General features: G+C 40.5%; 2 protein-coding genes across 3 annotated transcripts; both read left to right on the forward strand.

The window, feature by feature from the left end:
- Positions 1–6,677: 6,677 nt before the first annotated feature.
- On the forward strand, positions 6,678–7,607 carry LOC122482702 (olfactory receptor 4S1). Its single transcript, XM_043578999.1, has one exon. The coding sequence runs from the start codon at positions 6,678–6,680 to the stop codon at positions 7,605–7,607; it is 930 nt and encodes a 309-aa protein (XP_043434934.1).
- Positions 7,608–23,341: 15,734 nt separating this feature from the next.
- On the forward strand, positions 23,342–26,432 carry LOC122482703 (olfactory receptor 4B1-like). 2 transcript variants are annotated; one of them, XM_043579002.1, is made up of 2 exons: positions 23,342–24,253; positions 26,415–26,432. In XM_043579002.1, exons 1-2 carry the CDS (start codon positions 23,345–23,347, stop codon positions 26,430–26,432), a joined length of 927 nt encoding a protein of 308 aa, XP_043434937.1. In that variant the 5' UTR covers positions 23,342–23,344. The 2 variants fall into 2 exon arrangements, with proteins under 2 accessions (XP_043434937.1, XP_043434935.1); XM_043579000.1 differs by lacking the exon at positions 26,415–26,432 and having other exon boundaries at positions 23,342–24,288.
- The last annotated feature ends 334 nt before the right edge of the window (positions 26,433–26,766 follow it).

Below are 26,766 nucleotides of genomic sequence, written 5' to 3' on the forward strand. Positions count from 1 at the left end.
GCCTGAGTTGTTAATTTTAGCCATTTTGTTAGGTGTGAGGTGGTACCTCATTGTGGTTTTAATTTGTATTTCCCTGATGAGTGATGCTGAGCATTTTTTTCATATGTCTCTTAGCCATTTGGATGTATTCTTTGGAGAAGTGTTTCCTGTCTTTTGCCCTTTCTTCATTGGATTATTCGTTTTTTGGGTGTTGGGTTTGACAAGTTCTTAATATATTTTGGATAATAACACTTCCTCTGATATGTCATTTGCAAAATCTTCTCCCATTTGGTTGGTTGCCTTTTAGTTTTTGATTGTTTCCTTTGCTATGCAGAAGCTTTTCATCTTGATGAGGTCCCAGTTGTTCATTTTGCTTTTGTTTCCCTTGCCTCTGGAGATGTGTTGAGTAAGAAGTTGCTGCTGCTGAGGTCAAAGGGATTGTTGCCTGCTTTCTCCTCTAGGATTTTGATGGCTTTCTGTCTTACATTTAGGTCTTTCATCCATTTTGAGTTTATTTTTGTGTATGGTGTAAGAAAGTGGTCCAGGTTAATTTTCTGCATGCGCTGTCCAGTTTTCCCAACACCATTTGCTGAAGATACTATCTTTATTCCATTGGATATTCTTTCCTGCTTTGTCAAAGATTAGTTGGCCATAGGTTTCTGGTTCCATTTCTGGGTTCTGTATTCTGTTCCATTGATCTAAGTGTCTGTTTTTGTGCCATTAGTATACTTTCTGGATGATTACAGCTTTGTAATACATCTTGAAGTCTGGGAATGTGATGCCTCTAGCTTTGGTATTCTTTTTCAGGATTGCTTTGACTATTCGGGGTCTTTTATGGTTCCATACAAATTTTAGGATTGTTCTAGCTCTATGGAGAATGCTGGTGTTATTTTGATAGGTATTGCATTGAATATATAGATTGCTTTGGGTAGTATCAACATTTTAACGATATTTGTTCTTCCTATCCAGAAGCATGAAATATTTTTCCATTTTTTTGTGTTTCCTTTAATTTCTTTCATAAGATTTCTATAGTTTTCAGTGTATAGATTTTTCACCTCTTTGGTTTTGTTTATTCCTAGGTATTTTATGGGTTTTGGTGCAATTGTAAATGGGATCGATTCCTTGATTTCTCTTTCTGTTTCTTCATTATTGGTGTATAGAAATGCAACCAATCTCTGTGTATTGATTTTATATCCTTCAACTTTGCTGAATGCATGGATCAGTTCTAGCAGTTTTTTTGGGGAATCTTTTGGGTTTTCCATATAAAGTATCATGTCATCTGTGAAGGGAGAAAATTTGACTTCCTCCTTGCTGATTTGGATGCCTTTTATTCCTTTGTTTGTCTGATTGCTGAGGCTAAGACGTCCAGTACTATGTTGAATGACAGTGGCAAGAGTGGACATCCTTGTTGTGTTCCTGACCTTAGGGGAAAAGCTGTCAGTTTTTCCCCTGTGAGGATGATAATAGTGGTGGGTCTTTCATATATAGCTTTTATGATCCTAAGGTATGATCCTTCTATCCCTACTTTCTTGAGGGTTTTTATCAAGAAAGGATGCTGTATTTTGTCAAATGCTTTCTCTGCATCTATTGAGAGGATCGTGTGGTTCTTATCCTTTCTTTTATTGATATGATGTATCACATTGTTTTGCAGATATTGAACCAGCCCTGCATCCCAGGAATAAATCCCACTTGTCAATGGTGAATAATTATTTTAATGTATTGTTGGATCCGGTTAGCTAGTATCTTGTTGAGGATTTTTGCATCCATGTTCATCAGGGAAATTGGTCTGTAGTTCTCCTTTTTAGTGGGATCTTTGGTTTTGGAATCAAGGTAATGCTGGCTTCACAGAATGAGTTTGGAAGTTTTCCTTCCATTTCTATTTTTTGGAACAGCTTCAAAAGAATAGGTGTTAACTCTTCTTTAAATGTCCATCTGGCCCTGGACTCTTGTTTTTTGGGAGATTTTTGATTACTAATTTGATTTTATTTTTACTGTTTACGGGTCTGTTCAAATTTTCTATTTCTTCTTGTTTCAGTTTTGGTAGTTTATATGTTTCTAGGAATTTGTCCAATTCTTCCAGACTGCCTAATTTATTTGCATGTAATTGCTCATAATATTCTCTTACTATTGTTTGTATTTCTGCAGTGTTGGTTGTGATCTCCCCTCTTTAATTCTTGATTATATTTATTTGGGTCCTTTCCATTTTCTTTTTGACCAAACTGGCTAGGGGGTTTATCAATTTTGTTAATTCTTTCAAAGAACCAGATCCTGTTTTCATTGATCTGTTCTATTGTTCTTTTGATTTTGATTGCCTTGATTTCTGTTCTAATCTTTATTATTTCCTGTCTTCTGCTGGTTTTGGGTTTTATTTGCTGTTCTTTTCCCAGGTCTTTAAGGTGTAAAGTTAAGTTGTGTATCTGAGACCTTTTTTCCTTGTTTAGGAAGGCCTGGATTGCTATGTTCTTCCTTCTTATTTTAAAAAAAAAAATTTTTTTTTTCAACGTTTATTTATTTTTGGGACAGAGAGAGACAGAGCATGAACGGGGGAGGGGCAGAGAGAGAGGGAGACACAGAATCGGAAACAGGCTCCAGGCTCTGAGCCATCAGCCCAGAGCCTGACGCGGGGCTCGAACTCACAGACCGCGAGATCGTGACCTGGCTGAAGTCGGACGCTTAACCGACTGCGCCACCCAGGCGCCCCTGTTCTTCCTTCTTATGACTGCCTCCCAGAGGTTTGGGGTGTCGTGTTTTCATTTTCATTAACTTCCATGTACTTTTTAATTTACTCTTTAACTTCTTGGTTAGCCTATTTTTTCTTTAGTAGGATGGTCTTTAGTCTCCAGGTATTTGTTGTCTTTACAAATTTTTTCTTGTGGTTGATTTCGAGTTTCATAGCATTGTGGTCTCAAAATATGCATAATATGATCTCGATCATTTTGTATTTGTTGAGGGCTGATTTGTGTCCCAGTATGGGATCTATTCTGGAGAACGTTCTGCGTGCATTTGAAAAGAATGTGTATTGTGCTGCTTTAGGATGAAATGTTCTGAATATATCTGTTAAGTCCATCCAGTACAGTGTGTCATTCAAAGCCATCGTTTCCTTGCTGATTTTCTGTCTGTTGCTGTAAGTGGGATGTTGAAATCCCCTACTATTATGGTATTATTACCAATGAGTTTCTGTATGTTGGTGATTAATTGATTGATATATTTGGGTGTTCAAGTTTGGGACATAAATGTTTACAATTATTAGATCTTCTTGGTGGATAGACCCCTTAATTATGATATAATTCCCTTCTTCGTCTTTTGTTACAGTCCTGATTTTAAAATCTAGATTGTCTGATATAAGTATGACAAATCTGGCTTTCTTTTAGCTACCATTAGCATAATCCCCATACTTTCTCCATCCCCATACTTTCATGCTGAAGGTGTCTGTAGGTCTAAAATGTGTCTGTTGTAAACAGCATATAGAGGGATCTTGTTTTCTTTCTTTCTTTTTTTTTTTGTATTTTTATTTGATTTATTTTTTTAGTTTACATCCAAGTTAATTAGCTTATAGTGCAGCAATGATTTCAGGAGTATATTCCTTAATGCCCCTTACCCATTTATCCCATCCCCCCTCCCACAGCCCCTCCAGTAATCCTCTATTTGTTTTCCATATTTAAGAGTCTCTTATGTTTGTTCTCATCCTGTTTTTATATTATTTTTGCTTCCCTCCCCTTATGTTTATCTGTTTTGTATCTTAAAGTCCTCATATGAGTGAAGTCATATGATATTTGTCTTTCTCTGATTAATTTCACTTAGCATAATACCCTCTAGATGGATCTTGTTTTCCTATCCATTATATTACCCTGTTTCTTTTGATTGTAGCATTTAGTTCATTGATGTTTAGAGTGAGCCATGAAAGATATGAATTTAGCACCAGGGTGGCTTATAGAGTTGAAGTTTCTGGTGGTGTTCTCTGGTCCTTTCTAGTCTTTGTTGCTTTTGGTCTTTTGGTTTTGTTCCATCTTTTCTTCCCTCAGAGAGTCCCCCTTAAAATTTCTTGCAGGGCTGGTTTAGTGGTCACAAACTCCTTTAGTTTTTGTTTGTCTGGAAAACTCTTTATCTCTCCTTCTATTTTGAATGACAGCTTTGCTGGATAAAGAATTCTTGGCTGCATATTTTTCCTCTTCAGCACATTGAATATATCCTGTCACTTCTTTCTGGCTTGCCAAGTTTCTGTGGATAGGTCTGCTGTGAATCTGATCTGTTTTCCCATATAGGTTAAGGACTTTTTTTCCCCTTGCTGCTTTCATAATTCTTTCCTTGCCTGAGTTTTTGTGAAGTTGACTTTGATATGCCTTGGTTGTGGTCAGTTTTTGTTGAATCTAATGCGAGTTCTCTGTGCTTCCTGGATTTTGATGTCTGTGTCTTTCCCCAGGTTAGGAAAGTTTTCTGCTATCATTTGCTCACATAGCCCTTCTACCCCTTTTTCTCCCTCTTCATCTTCTGGGGCCCCTATGATTCGGATGTTGTTCTTTTTTAATGAGTCATTGAGTTCTCTAATTCTTATATTGTGCTCTTTTGCCTTAGTTTCCATCTTTTTTTTCTGCTTCATTATTCTCCTAATTTGTCCTCTATAGTGCTGATTTGCTGCTCTGCTTCATCCAGCCTTGTCACCATGGCATCCATTCACAATTGCATCTCGGTTATAGCAATTTTACTTTCATCTTGACTAGATTTTATTTCTTATATCGCTGCAGAAGGGGATTCTATGCTTTTTTCACCCGAGCTAGTATTCTTATTATCAGGCTTCTAAATTCTGGTTCAGACATCTTGCTTGTATCTTTGTTGATTAAGTCCCTGGCTGTCATTTCTTCCTGTTCTTTCTTTTGGGGTGAATTCCTTCATTTCGTCATTTTGGAGGAAGAAAAAGAATTAATAAAATTAAAAAAAAATTAAAATTAAAAACAACACAAAAAATCAAATACAACTTTGATTCTAGGTCCTAGGCATGCTTTGGTTGAAGCTTGGTAGAATATAGAAAAAAGAGAAAGAAAAGAAAAGGAAAAAAAAAAAGGAAAACATTTGATGATTTAAAAAGATGAATACAATAAAATAGAATAAAATTAAATGATGAAAGTAAAATAGAATAAAAAAGATTTACAAAAGTAAAAAATATAGTGGAAACAAAAACCTTTTTTATAAAAACAGAAAATAAAAATAAATTTTTTCTCTTTCTATATTCAGGATTAATAAAAAGTAAAAAAAGTTGAATAGATGGACCAGCAAATAGAATGAAATATGGTTGAAATTATGTCATTTCCCTTAGAAATAAAACAATGAAGCACTTTATAGTCCATAAACTAAGCGGGTAGAGAGACTTGTGCTGTTCTTCTAGAGTGTGGTTGGTGAAGTTGAATGGGGCTTGGTGTAATGGCTCCATTCTCTACTTGATGGCACTGCTTAGCTTACTGGGGTTGATCACTGTGGCCCTGTTGTGTACTTGTGTATGTGCATGCATGGGAGAGGTGAAAATGGCATCTCAGCTACCCAGTCTCTAGTATCAGAACTCTCTGCTCTTACCCACTGGCAATTGTGCACCCCTCCTTTATCTCTGGCTTCCATCCACTCCTTGCTTCCACACTGCCTGCAACTAAGCCATCAGCCTGCCAGGCAGCACCTCCTTCCCGAGTTTTATCTTAGATGGGGCTGTGTTTCCAAACCCCTCACTTCTCAGGATCCTGCAGCTTTGACCTGCTCACATCCTCTGGGGGAGGGTCTTGCCAAGCAATGGCTAGGTGCCAGCTTGCCCCAGGAACGTTTGAGTGACTGCACTGGTACAGATGCCCAGAGACTGCCACCCCACCCCAGGAAAAAGTTCATGGGATCATGTAGCAGCAGTGTTTCAGGGATTATGTTAAATCACAACACACATCTGGCGACAGGCTTCATTGGCTTTTAATTTCCGTGTTCGCACACCAGCAAACATGGCTGTTATCTGAGGTCTGCTGAGACCTTTGCCTGTTGGGAGCAGCCACAGCCTCTACCAAATGTCCTCTCAGCAGGTGAACTGCCTCTCCCCATGTGGCCTGAGGACCCCTTGGCCCATGCTGTCTGCTCCTGGGGATTTGCCCTTCCCACCAGAGCTCTTCCAGGTATCAAGCTGCAGAGTTTCAGACTCTGTGCTCCTCTGTTTATAGAGTCTTAATGGTATTTAAACCTTCTCCTTTCTCCTTTCTCTTTTCTCCCTTTCTTGTTAAGTCCCTTATGGGTGCTTCCACTCCTTCTCTTACTCTCCATCTGCTTTCAGGGTGAGTGCTTTTCCTATACTGCTCCCCACCCCCGCCCTCTCTCCTTATTCTCTCTGCAAGCAAAAATAGCTCCCTATTCTCCATAGCTTCTCTCTCCCCCAGTTTACCTCTCCTTGTTGTGTACCTGCCAAGTTCAAGTTGTGCAGAATGTCGTGTTACTCCTCAGATCAATTTTCTAGGTGTGCAAGATGGTTTGGTATTGATCTAGCTGCATTTCAGGGACAAGAGAAGCAAAAAACTTCCATGCTCCTCTGCCATCTTGGCCCCTCCCCTCAAACAGGTCCAGTGTTAGAATCATTTAGACCTGAAAACAGTTTTCTGATTCCCTGGATTGTCAAAACTTTCTTATATCACATAATTTGTGTTCTTGCAGAGCTAACAATTTTTTTTGTGCTCAGAGAAGCCATGGGAACCAAGAACAACGTGACTGAATTTGTGTTGTTCGGCCTTTTCCAGAGCAGGGAGATGCAGTATGTGTGCTTCGTGGTCTTCTCCCTCTTCCATGTACTCACTATCTTGGGGAACCTTCTGGTCATCATCACCATCAATGCAAGCAAGACCCTGAAGGCTCCCATGTATTTCTTCCTCAGCCACCTCTCTTTTGCCGACATGTGCTATCCATCTGCTACCACACCCAAGATGATCGCAGACACTTTTGTGGAGCGTAAGACCATCTCCTTCAATGGCTGCATGACCCAGCTCTTTTCTGCCCACTTCTTTGGTGGCACTGAGATATTCCTCCTCACAGCCATGGCCTATGACCGCTATGTGGCCATCTGTAGACCCCTGCACTACACAACCATCATGGGTCAGTGGAAGTGTGGCTTGCTGGCCGGGGCCTCCTGGGTGGCTGGCTTCCTGCATTCCATCCTACAGACACTCCTGACAGTCCAGCTGCCCTTTTGTGGGCCCAATGAGATTGACAACCTCTTCTGTGATGTTCATCCCTTGCTGAAGCTGGCCTGTGCAGACACCTATGTGGTGGGGCTCATTGTGGTGGCCAACAGTGGCATGATCTCTTTGGTGTCCTTTATCATCCTTATCATCTCCTATGTGGTCATCTTGTTGAACCTGAGACGCCAGTCATCTGAGGGCCGGCGCAAGGCTCTGTCCACATGTGGCTCACACATCATCACGGTCATTTTGGTCCTCGTGCCCCCAATGTTCATGTACATTCGTCCCTCCACCACCCTGGCTGCTGACAAACTTGTCATCCTCTTTAACATCGTCATGCCACCTTTGCTGAACCCTCTGATCTACACGTTGAGGAATAATGAGGTGAAAAATGCCATGAGGAAACTGTTTAGGGTACAAGGGAGTACAGGGGAGAAGTGACAGTCCAGGGAATCTCATTAAGCCTGGAACTTGGGACACTTCCCATCTTGTAGCATCTCCAATTTAATGCTTGTAATGACAACTGTGTAATAATAATAATCCCACATATTCCTTCAACCTTTCATTCATTAAGTATTTATTGTCTGCAGTCAGTGAGGCATTGGGGATACGAATAAAAGTAAGATGTAACCTCTACCCCACAAGAGGATCACAGTCCAGGAGGCTCTTAGTGATACCGAAGGGCTCATTCAGGAAACCTGTGAGGTCTATAATTGAGGGAACCTCCAGGAAGGCTGAGTAGCTCATCTACAACCATGGAGAATTCTACTACATAATTCCTTTATTGTGGCTAACATAGTGCTCAATGACATTTATTCTCTCATGACCTCCAAGTCACTTTATTTGTGGTCCTTCATTTCATGCTCTCAGCCGGCAGATGAATAAATAAGTGTAGAGAGGTTATAGGATTGACCCCAAGTCACCAAATAGACCCTGAGCCAGGTGGAGACCAGAATGTAGGTCCCCTAAGTCCACTTTCAGGGCACTCCTCACCTCAGAACATCTTGACAAAGACCGTGTGAGAATTAATACAGGGGGTCCTCACTGAAATGGAGTCAGGAGGCCAGCAGGGGGAGCACTCATGCCCTATCACCACGGTCTTCAAAAGCAGAGTCCACAGGAAAAGAGGACGTTAGAAGGCCATACAGCTTTACTATCCCTGCAGGAGGAAGAAAGTCCGCTCTGCTCCAGGCAGCAGCCCAACAAATGAGAGACAGTCACAGCTCAGCCAATGAAAAGACACTATGCTGAGAACTCCCAGTTTACTCCAATGAATTTTGTGTTTAGAACAGCCACTGCCCCCCACACCCCCCCTTCCTCTATAAAAGAGTGTTCCTTTCCTTAATTTCAGGGATTTATCTGTGGTTTCCCATGGTTATCTAATTCTGGGTTGCAATTCTGTGCTATTCCCCTTTAAACCGGTTTTTGCTGGTAAGATAATGGGCAGTTTTATTTTTAAGGTTAACAACTGAGTGAATGGACACTGGGTAGGATGGACCAGGAAGTTTTGAAGGACCAAGGACTGGTGGTGACCAGTGAGGATGGAGAACAGAGCCAGGGAAGGCTAGTTGTCAGCACTTTTCTCTCTCCAGCAGAGCAGGGACTGTGGCCCCTGATGAGGGCAACAAAGACAAGAAAAATGTAGTTTAAATTAAATCTCCTTACAGCTTGCATTGCACTGATACCAGAGACCTACAGTGAATAACTGCCTCAAGGAGTTTCTTGCTGCCTTAATGTCTACATTTCATTAAAAATTAAAGGCAACCTTACCTTGACAATAGCTAAATCTTCAGGGTCTTGTAAGACCCTGCTTTCACCATACAGAAATTCCTTTGAAACTATCTCTATTCTCCCTCCCTCCCTCCACAAACTTAAAAGTCTATGAGTCACTCCTCATAACCCCAGTGCAGCTCTTTCTGCCCAGGGGTCCTGTCCCTGTGCTATAATAAAATCACCTTTTTGCACCAAAATGTCTCAAGAATTCTTTCTTAGCCGTTTGCTCATGAACCCCACTTCGTAATTTCATCAGCTCCCATTTATCCCCTTCTGTCTTCCTTCGTTTTGCTGCTAGAGGGAAAGTTTATGCAGAATGGATTAGGAGGGCTGCACTGGACATCTTGCTTAATTAATGTTGGTTTGCAAACCGCCCTTCGGGCAGGGAGAGGCCAAAGAAAGAGGCAGACCGCTCCAGATCAGTAGGGGCAGGTTTAAGGAGCAGGTTTAATAAGTTACATAGGAGGCTGTCTTAAGTGGGACCCAGACTAGTAGATTTCCGCACCTGCTGCCAGAATCTTAAAAGGTTATACAGAGACCATTAGTCCAGATGGTTTCAATAACTCCTTACACTCTCAAGGTGAGTGCTCGGAAGCGGCTGAGGGAAGGTGGGCAGAGAGAACGTTCATTGGAGAGGGGCTGGTGGGGATCCTCCAATTCTTTGGATACAGCTTGAGGGCCAACCAGCAGTCATGACCTCTCAATGACCTTCTGCAACAATTAACCATTCACAGGTCATTCGCCCCTGTTGGGTGTCAATTTCCTCATTTCCAAATGGAGACAGTAACAATACGAGCTTCCAGCGTCTTCGGAAAGTTGCTTTGTAAAGTCCTATATGAAAGTCTGTTGTGCAGAGGTCACTCCCACACTGTTTATGCTGTGGTCCTGTTGTCCTAAAACCCTGACTACTCCCCTAAATGCCAGGTGGATTAATTCGCTTCTCAAATGTTTATCCATGACTTAACACGTGGTAAGTACATTCTTTTATTTTTATTTTTTTCCATCTGGCTTTGAGTTTATTCAATGCAGGCCGCCCAGCCCTTCCTCAGAGCGGTGGCTGAATTTGGGGAACAAAACAAAGGCCTCTGAGGTGAGAGCCTGGGGTGAATTAGGGTGGAGCCTGGGGTGAGGTGAAGGTGTACGGGAGACTCTGATCCCCCCCCCCCCCCGACCCCCTATTTTCGGCAGACTGCGGTGGGGTTGGGGGGCAGGTCCACAAGGAACAGGTCCTGGGCTTTTTGCTACTTCTAGTCCCCCTTCCTTTCTGCCCTGTGTCCTTACTTTGGAGGTTCAGAGACTAAACTTTCCACCTGGCTGGGAAGGTGGGGGAAGGACGGAAGGAAGGAGGGGCCCAGGCCCCAGACCATGGCCCTGGGGCCTTTCCTGGGTAGGAGCTAGAGGGACAGCAGAAAAGCCGCAGACAAAATCTTTGCATTCATGAAACTTACATTTACGTAGGTGATAAAAGTTACTGTTCCTGAATTCTTTCAGTATGCCAGACACTAAGTGTTTTTAGTGAGTCTCTGTCTCCGGACTGTGAACTTCACAAGAGTTTCGCAGTTTTGTCTTCTCTCCCCTCAGAGAGGGTGTCTGCAGCTGACAGGAGCTGGGTGTTCCCCCTTCCCCCAGGTTAGTGCTGGTTAACTAGTTTCCCCTGAGTGCGGGCCTTGTGAAGAGCAGGAGTTCTGGTACATTTAAACACGGTTCCTTTTCTTTTCCGCTCCCTGCTGGAAGCACGAGGGGATTTTTCTCTGATATTTACTGTGGGCACCTGGTCGAGCTCCTGGAGGTAAATCTCGCAATATTGTGGGCGGCCTCCTTACTGGGTTTTCTGGGGTTTTTAAGTCCCAGACTTGTTCATGCTGAGCCACCCGCGCTTCATTGATTATAGTTCAGGTTTTCCGACCCCGGCCCTGATCCCTGCTGTGGTTTCCTCTTGCGCATCTCTGCTCTGGGAGGCTGCAACCCCTGCGTTCCTCCGTCTTCTCCCTAGTCTTGGGGGCAGCGGTTTGCCCTGTGTACTCCCTCTTACGGACCCAAGAGGAGTTGTTGGCTTTTCAGTCTGTTCAGCTTTTTTCTGCTTAGGATGGAGTGGAGACTTCCAAGCTCCTTCAGTGGCAACCGGACTGGAATCCCTGTTCTCCCTGTTTTGACTGTATTAACCACTTTAGTTGTGAGGACAATCTCATGAAGTTGACATACTCATCAGAAGTGTGATCGGGTTTGGGTGAGGATGGCAGTGTTGAAAAACTCCGTTCCGTCTGATGCCTAATCTAAGTACAAATGTTCATCTTGACTATGAGAATAATAGCAATAAAACAGCAGTGGAGCCCTCAAAAGCACAATATCCTGAGAAGTTTTCATAGATCAGCTTTATCTGTGTGGAATAAATCATTCCTTTAAAAGTCCTTGGAAGTTTGGGGCGCCTGAGTGGCGCAGTCGGTTAAGCGTCCGACTTCAGCCAGGTCACGATCTCGCGGTCCGTGAGTTCGAGCGAGGCTCTGGGCTGATGGCTCAGAGCCTGGAGCCTGTTTCCGACTCTGTGTCTCCCTCTCTCTCTGCCCCTCCCCCGTTCATGCTCTGTCTCTCTCTGTCCCAAAAATAAATAAACGTTGAAAAAACTTAAAAAAAAAAGTCCTTGGAAGAATAGGAACATGTATGTCTGTTCAGGTTTGAAGATAAATCCAAGTGTAGAGAGACACAGGCCAAATTACTTATATGGAGTCACATACAAGGACTTCCAATTGCTAGTTAGTGCCCTGATCACCATAGAAAACACCATCAAATTAAGAAGATCTCATTGTTTCCCAGTTACTCCTCTTCCCTCAGTGAAACCCCATTTTAATGTTCCTAGTACAGATACTCTGGTAGTTGTAAATAGATGAAGCTTCTTGGCTGGACCCTGAAGCCACTCGCTCTTATGCTTTCTTTAAACTCCATTGAATAACCTTTTTTTCCTCAACTTTCATTCACCCTCCGGTACGGAGTCTCCCTGGAGGACTGCTTAATTCCAAATGTAAACAACATGTAATTTTTACTGCACATTTATTTCTTCTGCCTCATTGGAGAGAGAGTAGACAACGGATGTTGTGGGAGCTGTGGTTTTGGGGAAAGGACCATGAACTCCTTGGAGGTTGGAAGCACCTGCAGTGAAGGCAGAAAAGGAAAGTGACTAGAAGTCAAATGCACCCCACCCCCCGCCCTCAGGCAGATATCCTTCATGAAAGTAATTTTTGGGTACCTGGGTGGCTCCGTTGGTCGAGCATCTGACTTCAGCTTGGGTCATGATCTTGTGTTTTGTGAGCCCCACGTTAGGCTCTCTGCTGTCAGCCTGTCAGTACAGAGCCCGCTTCAGATCCTCGGTTCCTTTCTCTCTGCCCCCCCACCCCCTTATGCTCTCTTTCTCAAAAAATAAATAAAACATTAAAAAAAGTATTGCTTTCTTACCTGCCTTTAAAAATATTTGAGACAAAGGAACGCATGACACACGCATTGTAAACATAATTATTTACTCGACATCCGTGAATTTGATATCCAATCAAGCACCAAAATGATCCCAGTAATTTGTATCTGTGTGCTTCTCCTCTATTCTGTTTCTCACAAATGATAACCAATATACTGAAGATAGGCTTTCAGTTTCCTTACTTTATGAAAATATTCCAACATGTGGCTATATGCCTTACCAATACTTATTCAGTTTTGCTTGTTTCTCATTTTATAAAAACGTTGTTATACATGTATTGTCTCCTGGACTTCCTTTTTTCCCCTCAACGTGAATGAATTTCAGAGATTCATCTGTGTTTTTGCCTGTCGCCGTATTTCACCGTTTGTCCCAGTATACAATATTCCATTGGGTGAATATGTAATATTTTCCTGTTCTGTGAATCTACCTTGGTTGTTTTCATGCTAAGAGTGCTTTCATGAGGGTTTTTGTTTTTAAAAAAATTTTTTTTTTCAACATTTATTTATTTTTGGGACAGAGAGAGACAGAGCATGAACGGGGGAGGGGCAGAGAGAGAGGGAGACACAGAATCGGAAACAGGCTCCAGGCTCTGAGCCATCAGCCCAGAGCCCGACGCGGGGCTCGAACTCACGGACTGCGAGATGGTGACCTGGCTGAAGTCGGACGCTTAACCGACTGCGACACCCAGGCGCCCCTCATGAGCGTTTTTGAATATGTGGAGAAGTTCACCTGTGATAGATACCCGGGGATGGAATTGCTGTGTTAAAGAGTATGCAAATGTTCAACTTTACAATGAAAATGCCAATTTGCTTTTGAAAACAAACGGTGGTGGTAGTATTCATTCCACTAGTAATGCATAAGAGATTTTGTTGATGTACATTCTTGCCAACACGTAGTATTGCCAAGACTTCTGAATGGTTTTGCCAATCTAGAGGGTATATGTGGCATGTAATTCCTGATTACTAATGAGGTTGAGAATATTTTCATGGTTCTTGTCCTACCTGCTGCTTTTTTCCCCTGTGAATTGTCAATTATTATCTTTTGCTTGTTGTTCTCTTGAGTTTCTTGAATGAAAAAAAAATGGGTTTCTAAGTGTTTTGTGTATATTTTGGCTAATGTTCTGTCAGATATGTTGATGATAACTTTAGCTCATAACTTGTCTTTTCGCTTTATGCTGTGTTTATCATTTTTGTTTTCAGTGTATAATAGTTTTAAATTTCCATTATTGTTAGTTAGTGCTTTTTGTGCCTTAAGAAATAGTTTCAGGGGCGCCTGGGTGGCTCAGTCGGTTAAGCGTCCGACTTCAGCTCAGGTCATGATCTCGCGGTCCGTGAGTTCGAGCCTCGCGTCGGGCTCTGGGGTGATGGCTCAGAGCCTGGAGCCTGCTTCCGATTCTGTATCTCCCTCTCTCTCTGCCCCTCCCCTGCTCATGCTCTGTCTCTCTCTGTCTCAAAAATAAATAAACATTAAAAAAAAAATTAAAAAAAAAAAAAAAGAAATAGTTTCTTAGGTCAAGGTCAGGGTGATATTAATTGATATTCCAGGATTTTAAAGTTGTGCCTTTTTACTTAATTTCTTATTTTACTTAAAATTGATTATTGGGCATTGTGGAGGAAAGGATTCAATTTTATTTTTTCCCTTATGGAAAACCAAATATTCCATCATCATTTATTGAATAGTCCTTTTCTCTATTCGTCTACAGTGCCACTTCTGACATATATCAAGTTTCTGTATTTTCTTTCTTTTTTTTTTAATTAAAAAAAATTTTTTTTTCTAAATTTTTTTTTTAACGTTTATTTATTTTTGAGACAGAGAGAGACAGAGCATGAACAGGGGAGGGACAGAGAGAGAGGGAGACACAGAATCTGAAACAGGCTCTGAGCCTGTCAGCACAGAGCCCCACACGGGGCTCGAACTCATGCACCGCAAGATCATGACCTGAGCCGAAGTCGGACGCTTAACCGACCAAGCCACCCAGGCGCCCCTTAAAATTTTTTTTAATGTTTATTTATTTTTGAGACAGAGAGAGACAGAGCATGAACGGGGGAGGGTCAGAGAGAGAGAGACAGAATCCAAAGCAGGCTCCAGGCTCTGAGCTGTCAGCACAGAGCCCGACGCGGGGCTCGAACTCACGGACCGCGAGATCATGACCTGAGCCGAAGTCGGACGCTCAGACTGAGCCACCCAGGCGCCCCAAGTTTCTGTATTTTCATGAGTTTGTTTCTGGACCAAACCTACACTCTTTTAATTACTATAATTTATGTCTTGATATCCGGTAGGACAAGTTTCTCTAATTCTATTTTTTAAAGAATATCTTGTTCTGTGTTCATGCTCTGTCTCTCTCTCAAAAATAAATACACATTGGGGCACCTGGGTGGCTCAGTAGGTTGAGTGTCCAACTCTTGATTTCAGCTCAGGTCATGATCCCAGGATCGTAGGATTGAGCCTCGTGTCAGGTTCCATGCGGAACATAAAGCCTGCATTCTCTCTCTCTCCCTCTGCCCTCCTCTCCTCCTTGTGCTCTCTCTAAAAAATAAAATAAAATAAATATTTGAGTAAATAAACATTAAAAAAAGAATATCTTGTCTGTTTTGAGTCTTTATTTTCTAGACAGTTGTAAATCTAAATTGTCACATTCCACAAAATAACTTACTGGGATTTTGTTTTGAATTGTATTGTTCTATAGATCTTTGGGAAGAACTTACATTGGGGTAACTCTGATTTGCTTATGTGTTAATGTAAGCAAAGTCTTCTGAAAAATCTAAAGGCATAGAGTTCTGTGACTAATAAGTGATATTTATGAAACATTTGTTCCCAGGAAAACTGTTAAGGGAGTAGAGGAAGCAGGACAGAGAGAAATATGAACAAGGATACAGTTTCAGGTGAATTCCAGCAGAGGGTCACTTCAGACTGATTTTGCAGAACTCTGGAGTGTAAATTATGCCTGGAGTGTGATTAGAAGCAAGTGAGTGGAGTTTTGATACTCCCAGACTGTTTAGACATTAGCTAAGGGCTTCTCTGGGTTTGGGTTGAGGCATAAATTCCCAGATACTTATGTCTGTGTATTAATATAGGGAAGATTGACTCCAGCCCCAAGACAATATGTGTTAATTGTTGGCAAAGTATATAAAGGGTTATGGGTTAAAAAAAAAAAAAAAAGGATAGAGATCTGGACAAGGTTCTGAACACACCTTGACATTCTTTGTCATGTTCTTTATTTTGGTGGTGTTTAATGTTTTAAATCAGGTTGATAAATTGCTGTACCCAGCTCCTTTGATTAGATGTATTCTTAGGAACATTATGGCTTTGCTGCTATTATAAATAGCATCTTTATTTTTTCCAGATTTATTTACATGTAGTTTATGACGTGTAAATTTAAGGCATACAAGGTGTTGGTTTGATACATTTATATATTGCAAATAGATTACCACCATAGCATTAGCAAACACCTCCATCCCGTGACACATTTATCATTTCTTTTTTGTGTAAGAACATTTAAGAGTTACTTTTAGCACCTTTCAACTATATAAAACAGTATTATTAACTATATCACCATGCTCTGGATTAGATCTCCAGAGCTTGTTAATCTTTTTTTAAAAAATTTTTTTTTCAACCTTTATTTATTTTTGGGACAGAGAGAGACAGAGCATGAACAGGGGAGGGGCAGAGAGAGAGGGAGACACAGAATGGGAAACAGGCTCCAGGCTCTGAGCCATCAGCCCAGAGCCTGACACGGGGCTCGAACTCCCGGACCGCGAGATCGTGACCTGGCTGAAGTCGGACGCTTAACCGACTGCGCCACCCAGGCGCCCCAAGAGCTTGTTAATCTTATAACTGAAAGTTTGCACCCTTTGACATTATAACTGAAAGTTTGTACCCTTTGACAATATCTCTGTTTCTTTTATCACCTCGCCCCTCATACCCACTATTTTGCTGTTTCTCCGAGTTTTCTTAGATTTACTATTTTTTTTTTTTAGATTTTGTGTAAGTGATATGATATAGTATTTGTCTTTTACTGTATGACTTATTTCACTTAGTATAATGTACTTAAGGACAACCCATGTTGATGAAATGGTAGGATTTCATTCTTTCTCATGGCTGAATAATATTCCAGTGTGTGTATGTATGTATCTATATATCTGTCGCATCTTCTTTATCCAATCATCTGTTAACAACCATTAGGTTGTTTCCATATCTTGGCTATTGTGAATAATGCTACAATAAACATGGGAGTGCAGATATCTCCCTGATATACTGTTTTCCTTCCTTTGAATAAATACCCAGAAGGAGGATTGCTGGTGCATATAGGAATTCTATTTTTAATTCTTTTTAAGGAATGTTCACACTGTTTTCCATAGTGGCTGTACCAATTCACAGTCCCACCAGCAGTGCACAAAGGTTCTCTTTTCCTTACATCCTTACCAACACTTATTTCTTGTCTTTTTTATAATAGCCAGGTGTGAAGCAGTAGCTCATTGTGGTTTTTATTTGCATTTCTCTGATGATTAGTGTCATTGAGCACCTTTTCATGTATCTGTTGACTATTTGTATGTCTTCTTTGGAAAACTTTCTATTCATTATTCATTTCTCTGCCCAACATTTTATTGTGTATGTGTGTGTGTGTGTGTTGACTATTGAGCTGAATAAGTTACTTATATATTTTGGATACTAACCCTTTATCGGGTATAGGATTTATAGCTATTTCCTCTCATTCTTTAGGTTGCTTTATCATGTTGTTGGTTTCCTTTATAGTGCATAAGATTTCAGTCTGATGTAGCCCCACTTGTTTATTTCTGCTTTTTTAAAATCGGTGTCAAATCCAAAAAAAACCATAGGTCAGGACCTATGTCAAGGAGCATTCTCCCAATTTTTTCTTTTAGGATTTTTATTGTTTCCAGTGTTTTGCTTTTTAAAGTTTATTTATGATTTATTTTGACAGACTGAGAGGGTGAGCAGGAGAGGGGCAGAGAGAGAGAGGGAGAGAGAATCCCAGGCAAGCTCTGCACCATCAATGCAGAGCCTGACGTGGGGCTCAAACTCATGATATGGTTTCAAGTCTTATGTTCAACTCTTTAATCCATTTGAGTTGATATATGTGTGTGGTAAAAAGGGACCCAGTTTCATTCTTTTGTGTGTGGCTATCCTGATTTCCAAACACTTTTTACTGAGGAGACTATCCTATCCCGATTGTATACTCCTGGCGACTTGTCATAAATACTATGTATGCATGAGGTCATTCCTGGGTTCTCTATTCTGTTCTATTGATTTATGTGTTTGTAATAAAGTTTGAAATAAAAATGATGCTTCCAGCTTTGTTCTTTCTGAAGATTTTTCTGGCTCTGGAGGGTTTTCTTTGTTTCTGTGCCAAATTTAGGTCAGATTTTTATATTTCTGTGCAAAATGCCATTTGAATTATGATGGGGATTTCATTGAATTTGTAGATTACTTTGGGTAGTATGGACATTTTAATAATATTTATTGTTTCAATCTATGGGAATGGAATATTTTCTAATTTATGTGTGTCTCCAGTGTTTTCATCAGTGTCTTATAGTTTTCAGTGCATAGATCTTTCCACCAACTTGGTTAAAATTATTCCCAAGTATTGTATACCTTTAAATGCAATCATAAATGAGATTTTTTTCTTAATTTCTCTTTCAGATAGTTCCATTAGTAGTATATAGATGCACAACTGAGTTTTGTATATTGATCTTTTATCTTGAAACTTTACTGAATTCATTTATTAGTTCTAACAATTGGCTATAGTGGGTTCTATTTGTTTCCATACAAATTTTAGGACTGTTTTTTATATTTCTGTGCAAAATGCCATTGGAATTATGATTGGGATTGCATTGAATCTGTGGATTGCTTTGGGTAGTATGGACTAAGTCAACATGACTTAATGAACATGCACTATATGCCAGAGACTGATAGACGGTGAGGAACTAGGATCTCAGTGACCTATATATGAATCCATAAATGTTCACATTGGCAGGTACCGTGTGGATAATCCAGCCTCACTCAGTCATTTTATATAGAATCAGAACATGGTTGGGGGTGGGGGGAGAGAAGTGGAGAGGTAAATGACGCGTTCAAGTTAGTTACTAGATTATTTATGATCAGAACTAGAGCCCCGCTGTCCTGGCCCCTGTGCAGTCCTCACTTTCCTCTCTCTTCATTCTCCTTTCCATTCTCAGTAGTTCAGTCTGGAAAAAAAAATTTTCCTTTATGTCCTTCCTTCAACTTTCTTCTGTTTATTATTCTCCTCTATTCTCTTTTGCACCTCATTATTTGGTGCAAAAACTTCACAGAAATCTCACTAAACTAATTGAAACAGATTTTGAACCTTTCCGAATCATAGTTTATTTGGCAGTGTTTCACCCGACAGAAAAGAAATTCCATGGGGAAGTTGTTCCCTTGATGATAGTGTGTGGCTTAGTTTATTTTAAATAGTTCAGGGATCTAAGCATTTAGTCAGAACCCTTGGACTCGGTGGGTACGTTTTCTACATAAAACACAGCATCTTAAATTCTCTGAGTTTGCTGATTTCTGTGGCTTTTATTTGTTTCTTAGATATTATCCAAATATCAACCCAGATCCAGATCCTCTGAACTTTCCTCCTCTGTGATTCGTCTTAGATGCCATCATGTGTTTTCTAAAACCCCCCAGGAACATGGTGTTTTGTTCTAGGGGACAAGACCTGATTCTTGAATTGCTGTAGCAGCAACCACCCAGGGCCATCAGAAGGTAGCTTAGTGATTTCCAAGTTATTAACCTGTCAAGTATCTAGTGTGTGGCTTTGGGAAGCAATTGATCTCTCTCAGTGTCTGTTGCCTCATTTGTAAATAGAGGAGGTTTGATTAAAAGCTCTAAATATTTTCACCACTCTTAGGGGCTTAGTTGAGTGTGACGAACTGTGCTCACTGGACCCTTCAGTGAGAAATCAGCTAGGTGGGGAGTATTAGCCAAAGCACCTTACTTGTCCAGTGATCATGACTTCCAGAGAGGAACCTAATGCTCCATCTCACTGAACCAGATCATTGCCTTGAAAATGAGTTATTCTAACAGAGTGACTACCTTCATGCTGAGCTAGAGGCACTTGAGTACACTTGAGATCCATCTGACCCAATTCCTTGTTCCAAGGCAGAACAAAACCACAGCAGGTAAGTGATATGGCTGGAAGGAAGGCACAAGGCATATGATGTTGAGCAAGTCAGTTCCTTTCTTTAAGCCACAAGTTTTAATTTTAAAGGAGGTGGTTTGGTATGGAGTACTTTTTGGGGTGTGCACCAGGGATGAGGCTATGGGTTAAATTTATTCATTTGTTTTTATTGTTAAATATATATGATATAAAATTTGATGATTTCAAAGATCTTTCCAATTTTGGGATTCTTTGAGGTCCCATTTGGGAATTATGAAGTGGGAGTGTGTGCTTGGAATGGAGGTTTCACTAGGTCATCTGAGATCAGTCACATTGGCACATCAAGCTCTTTCTTACATTGAATTCTGGGCATTGTCTGCATTCTATTCTTCTGTGGTCCAGAATCCAGGAGGTCATGTGATATAGAGTCTGCAGGCTCTTATGATGATTTAGGCTTTTACATGTTCATCACATTTTCTTTCCATGTGTCTTGGTAAGGCAGTATTGTGGGAGAGAGGAAGTATTTTTTATCAGCTCTGTGGGAGAGATGGTGGGAATGGCTGGTGGCAGGGAGCAGAGAGAGGAATTAATGCAGAAAAGACAGAAGTGACTGAAATGAAAAGATGGTTTTCAGAAAGAAAGACTATCAAGTATTTTATCTCCTTGGGATAACGCCTGGAAAAACTTGACCTAACATGATTTTTTTCTTGCCTCTAGTGATCTCTCAGATTGGTCCCATTATATTTTCCTTAGTTTCAGGAATGGATAAGAAAACAAACAGTTAAGCTCATGCCTAGATAAAAGGTATATGTTTGTGTAGGCCAACAAAAATATACCTTAGACCTCTCATGAAAGAACATATTTAATTTTATTATTTTTTCTTTTTTTATTATGTTTTTAATTTTTTTTAATTTTTAAATTATTTTATTTTTTTCAATATATGAAGTTTATTGTCAAATTGGTTTCCATACCACACCCAGTGCTCATCCCAAAAGGTGCCCTCCTCAATACCCATCACCCAAACTCCCCTCCCTCCCACCTCCCATCAACCCTCAGTTTAGAACATATTTAATTTTAACTCTTCACTTCTGTGTTATGTACTTAGAAATTGTATAGGGCAGTGATTTTAGAGCTCTGGATCTATGGTGAGGCTACTTGGATTGGAATCCTGACTCCACCACTGTGGAGCTTCTGGCCAGGTAATTCATTTCTCTTTGATTCTGTTTTCTCCTATGTATAAAAGGGGGTGATATTAACCCCCAAATCATGGGTTTATTGTGAGAGTCAAATCCATAATGTATCTAGAACATTTGTAAAGTATATGGCACAAGTACTATTGTAGAGCTCGACATCATTATTAATGAAAAATGCAGTTAATAAAAAAGATTTAAGAATATTAAACAGATATATTTGATTATTATGATGGTATATTTCTTAGTAGAACATACAGTCCCCAAAGCTATAATTATAAAGCAACCTGTTAATGTCTATAAAAGAAGTATGATAACAAACCATAGGAGCACAAAGGAGAGAATATATTATTCCTGGTGGAGTGATAGTCTTTGTGCAATTAGAAAGAAGGAACACTAAACACAGAGAAGGGAGAAAGGCACCTTGGAATAGGAAATAGGTGTGTAACAGTCATTTGGGAATGACATGGGTGCAAAAATAGGCAATGGCCAGTTCAAGCAGGACCTGGACTTTATGCTAAGAATGTTATAATTTAGGCTGTGGGCAATAGGGAGATATTGGTAGATTTTGGGCAAAGAAGTAACATGACCAGATTTACACTGAAGGATAATCACCAAAGTATTTTCCAACGCTCAGGGACAAGAAGGTGCAGATGGGTTGGAGTATTAAATGCAAGCTTTGTTCAACACACCGGACCGGGACTGAGTTGGAAGGTGGGTAGTGTTGGAAGGGCAAGGAGAGGGCATATCTGGAAAAGGAGTCTCTGTTGCGAGAATAAGCAGGGTGGGCTATGGGACAGGGAGAGAACCTGAAAGAGGCGAGTTGAAGTTTAGGGGGTAAGAGGATGATTGCTGAGGTGGCTCAGTGTATGAAAATCTTTAAAAGTGAATCGTAGGAGTTCAGGTTTTCCTCCAGCTATTCCCACGCAGGGGAGGATCCGAGGAAAGAAAGATCCAGGAGACAGTTTTCTGGCTGCAGTGTGTGGGATGGATGGCAAGGGCATCTGGAGATGAAGAGGTATTGGTAATGTGGGCATCTGCTGAGAGAATGTGAGAAGGGGTGGCGGGAAGAATGGAGAGAAAGGGCACACAGGGGGATGGTTTAATGAGAAATTAAAGGGGTGTGATGATGACTGGTGTGGGCATGAGGGAAGGCATGGGTCAAATATGATCTCAGAGCTATAGCCTGGGCATCTTGGACGGTTTTATGAGCATTTGATTATTAGTGAGTCTTAAAATCTTTCCGTATGTATACTGATATTTTTACTTATTCTTTTGTGAATCTCTATCTTTTGCCCATTTTCTATTGCAATACAGGTATATTTCTTAGAGAAGTTCATTTTCATGTTGGGTTATTAAGCCTACAATTTTTATTGCTCTAGAACATGAATTGCTTTATTATTTTAAGGTTCAATGATTTTTATTTAGTTTTAAACTTCAACATGTGTGCTTATATGAGGAATTCTGGCACACAGTACTGTGTTCTGATCTGTCTGTATCACTGACTTTTGTTTTCTCTGTGGATTCTGGTACTTGATGTCCAGGTGTGTTTTTAGTTCTTAAGTATATTTCTTAAAAATTTCAGTATGAAATCAGGGTTATGGGGGAAAAGAGTGGAGATTAAATTTAGAACAGAGAATCAAGGTATCGTGATTTTTCATCCATGTTTTTCATGGGTCGTATGTGGTGGAAAAAATTCCTAACATGGCACCTTAATCTAGAGACCATTTTAAATCACATGACATTGTTAGCTTGAGGCAAATATCAGATCTGTATTTATTCTGTATAGTCTAGTGTGTTTATACATATATTAGAGGTGCTCCGTAATTATCTGTGCCAGGGGAGTAGCTCATAGAGACATCTTAACTCTTGTACACTTTGCTGCTAACTATCAACACGGAGCCAGAGCAGGCAGGCTGGCTAGCCATAACAATGCTCTCAGAGGGCAATCTCTTTGAATTCAGGATATCTCAGTAGTTTGAGCAGTGGGGAAATAGATGTGAAAGTCATATGAAATGATGGAGACAAACTAGTAAGTTGAATTCTGTCCAGGATTTGAGCATTTGTCATACAGTCATCGAAGCTGAAGACTGGCAGAAGATTCTGACCTCTGAATGAAGGACAGTATACTCAGGACCTTCTGGAAAGGGAAGAATTATCTGTGGGAAGATGTTTCTCAAGGCAGAAATTAAGGAAACAAGGAATTCAGGAGTAGAAGTGTCTCATGAGGATTCCCCAACAGAAGAGAGCTATTCAAATGCAATGAAGATAATAAAGGCTATGAAGTTGAATGGCTCCCCAAATTCAGAATCTCTTGTAGCGAACTAGAAAGAATACTGGCTGAAGTCTGAAAGCCTGGCTCTGAGGCCCAGAATTCACCGCTTTCTGTGTGATCCCGGGTAAATAACCATCTCCCTGAGCCATAATTTTCTAATATACGAGCTGTCATTAGATTGCCTATATTTAATGCTGAATGAGTACATATGGGCTAAATGAATGGGCAAAGTGGTTTATACTGTCTAACGTGCTATAAATGAGGTGAACTGATTGCAATCAGTGTCTGTTTTATTGCAGGTCTCTCATTACCTGTGCCCAGAACACCTGATTAGAGTCCATGGCGAGTACAAATAACGTGACCGAGTTAATTATCGTCGGTCTTTTCCAGGATCCAGAAGTGCAGAGGGCATGCTTTGTGATGTTTCTTCCTGTGTACCTGGCGACAGTGGTGGGAAATGGTCTCATTGTTCTGACAGTCAATGTCAGTAAGAGTCTGCATTCCCCCATGTACTTCTTCCTTAGCTACTTGTCCCTGGTGGAGATCACTTACTCCTCCACTGTTGTCCCTAAATTCATCACAGACTTACTTGCCAAGATTAAAACCATCTCCCTGGAGGGCTGTGTGGCTCAGATATTCTTCTTCCACTTCTTTGGAGTTACTGAGATCTTCCTGCTGACGGTAATGGCCTATGACCGCTTTGTGGCCATTTGCAAACCTCTTCGCTACACCACCATCATGAGCCAGTTTGTGTGTCGCCTTCTGGTGGCTGTTTCCTGGCTCGGGGGCATAATTCACTCCATGGTCCAGATCCTTGTTACTGTTCAACTGCCGTTCTGTGGTCCCAATGTGATTGACCACTACTTCTGTGACCTCCATCCCTTATTCAAGCTTGCCTGCACTGACACTTCTGTGGAGGGGGTTATTGTGTTGGCCAACAGTGGATTAATCTCCATCTTCTCCTTCCTCATCTTGGTGTCCTCCTATATTGTCATCCTGTACAACCTGAGGAACCATTCTGCAGAGGGGAGGCGCAAAGCCCTCTCCACCTGTGCCTCTCACATCACAGTGGTCCTCTTGTTCTTTGGACCTGCCATCTTCCTCTACATGCGACCCTCCTCCACCTTCACTGAGGACAAACTGGTGGCCGTGTTCTACACAGTTGTCACCCCCATGCTGAACCCCATCATCTACACACTCAGAAATGCAGAGGTGAAAAATGCCATGAGGAAGCTGTGGGAGAAGAAAGTGAACTCAGAAGTGGGATAAAAATGAAAAAATGAAAAAAAATTCTTAAGAACAGGACTATACATGCATATTCTGTTTTTGGTCAAATGTAAATAATAGAACAAAAGTTAACTTATTCATATATATTTTTTTGTGGTAGATAAATGAGCCCCTTATACTCCATGTTATCAGTTGTAGCTCTTTCATTGCTGTCTGTATTTCGGAGAATTTTCAAATTGAGTTGCATCTCCTCTCCTGTTGTCCATAGTGCACAGTGCACAGATTTCAGGAGGGATCATCTAGACTGGAATTTCCATCTGGAATTCCCACCCTATCATCTTCTGCCTGTACAGCCTTGGGTCCATGCATTTTGCCTTTTGGTGTTAGCATATGGTGTGTGGAAAGTCTGTGGACTTGGAGACTGAAGTTTATGTTTTGCTTTCCTACTGATGTGGTCTTGTGGGAGTCACAGGAAAGCATTTTTACTTCATTTGGTGTCCCTACCCCATTAATTTAATTCCAATGCCTAAAATTCCGTAATAGGAGATTTGTTTCATGATAGTAGGGCATTGCTAGAATGGCAGTATCTCTTGGAGGTGAACTACAAATGCTTATATTTGTCATATCTTCTTGATGGATTGATTCCTTTATCCCTATACAATCTTTTGTCCTTTGTTACCATTTTTGGATTAAAATCTATTCTGTCTGATATAAGTATAGCTACCCCTGCTTTCTTTTGTTTTGGAATTTCTTTTCTATTGATTTACTTTGAGCCCATATTTGCCCCTAAATCCGAAATGTGTCTCCTGTAGGCATAGTTGGGTCTTCTTTTTTCTTATTCCAATCAGTCACTATGTCCTTTTTGATTGAATTTAATCCATTAACATTTAGAATGAATTATTGATATAATTTATAGTTTATCTTATTAATTGCTTTCTGGCTGTTTTGCATTTCCATTGTTCTGTTTCTGCCTACCTTTTTTTTATGTGTTTATTTACTTATTTTGAAAGAGAGAGAGAGAGAGAGAATATGAGAGGGGGAAAGGGCAGAGAGAGAGGAGAGGGAAAAGGGGCTTGATGTCACAAACTGAGATCAGGACTGGAGCCAAAATCAAGAGTCAGAATCTTAAATGACTGAACCAACTAGGTGCCCCTGCTTCTGCCTATCTTTGTAAAAGGTAATTTTCTGTGGTGGTATGCCTTTGAGAATCGACTCTGCGTTTTTGCTTTGTTGTTACTATGAGGCTTACATAAAATATCTTAGAGATAAAACCATCTATTTCAAGTTGATAGCAACTTCAATTGCATATAAGATATCCACACTTTACTCCTCTATTTTGTGTTTACACAATTTACTTCTTTTTATATTGTGTATTCATTAACAAATTACTGTGTATATTGTTATTTTAATACTCTTCAACTGTTATAGTTAAGTGATTTTCACACCATTGTATTATAGAATTAGCTTTTGAAATCTGACCTTATATTTCACCTTACTGTTGTGTTGTATAATTTGGTATGTTTTTGTGTCACTAATTTATATCTGTTTATTTCAGCTTGATAGTTCCTTTGAACATTTCTTGCAAGGCAAGTATTTGGGAAATATTTTGGAAAAGTCTGCCTTTATTTGTGAAGGACAACTTTGCCAGATGGACTATCCTTTGCTTTTTTTTTTTAAAAATTTGAATATTTGAATGTGTCCTGTTGCATTCTCCTGGTCTGTAGGGTTTCTTTGGAGAAATCTGCTGGTATCTTAATGGACATTCCTTTGTAGGTTATAATGTTTTTCTTCCTCTGGCTGTTTTCTTCTCCTCTGGCTGCTTTTAGGATTCTCTTTGTCTTTGGTTTGGTGTTTTCGTATAATGTGTCTTAGAGAAAATCTTTTTACATTGAATTAATAGGGTGATCTGTTAGCTTCTTGTACTTGGATATTTAGGTGTCCCCAGGTTGGAGAAGTCACTTTTCTGTCTACAAAATATTCACAAAATAAAGTTAAGAATCAAGGCAACAGGCTAGGTTCATTCACTTAATCTTTATGAGGCATGCTGTGGAATTATTTTCAAAAAGAAGAGCTTACTTATTTTGTACTAGATGGCTACTCCCCTTATACTTTAGCCTCTATGCTGTTACAGGACACCCACAGTGATCCCTTGGTTTTGAAATAGATGTAGTAGCAGATGGAGGATTCAGGGATCAAATAAAAACTCATATTAACATCTGAGTTCCAAGCCCTGGACAAGGTGTAATATAGGTCATAAACCTATGGGTAATCTAATCCTTGGTGACAAAGTGCTGGAGCCAAGATTTCAAGTCACCAAGGCATGTCTGGCATGAGCTTCTTTCCCCGGCAGCCCAGTTTGGCCGACTCTGGAAACATCCTGTCCCCGCCTGGGCTTCTGAGCTCTGCTCAGGCTGTCTGCGCAGAAATTACATCCCAGGGAGATGGAGAACTGAGTTGGACCATGTTATTGTTCATTTTCTCGCCGGTGTATTGTTTTAGATCTTGCTCCTCAGGTTTGCTCTGCTTGTGTTATG

The sequence above is a fragment of the Prionailurus bengalensis genome, chromosome D1 (genome assembly GCF_016509475.1).
Source record: "Prionailurus bengalensis isolate Pbe53 chromosome D1, Fcat_Pben_1.1_paternal_pri, whole genome shotgun sequence".
Lineage (NCBI taxonomy): Eukaryota > Metazoa > Chordata > Mammalia > Carnivora > Felidae > Prionailurus > Prionailurus bengalensis.

Excerpts from the sequence above, each read along its gene's own strand:
- LOC122482703 (XM_043579000.1), top strand. The coding sequence starts at position 23,345 with ATGGCGAGTACAAATAACGTGACCGAGTTAATTATCGTCGGTCTTTTC.
- LOC122482702 (XM_043578999.1), top strand. The coding sequence starts at position 6,678 with ATGGGAACCAAGAACAACGTGACTGAATTTGTGTTGTTCGGCCTTTTC.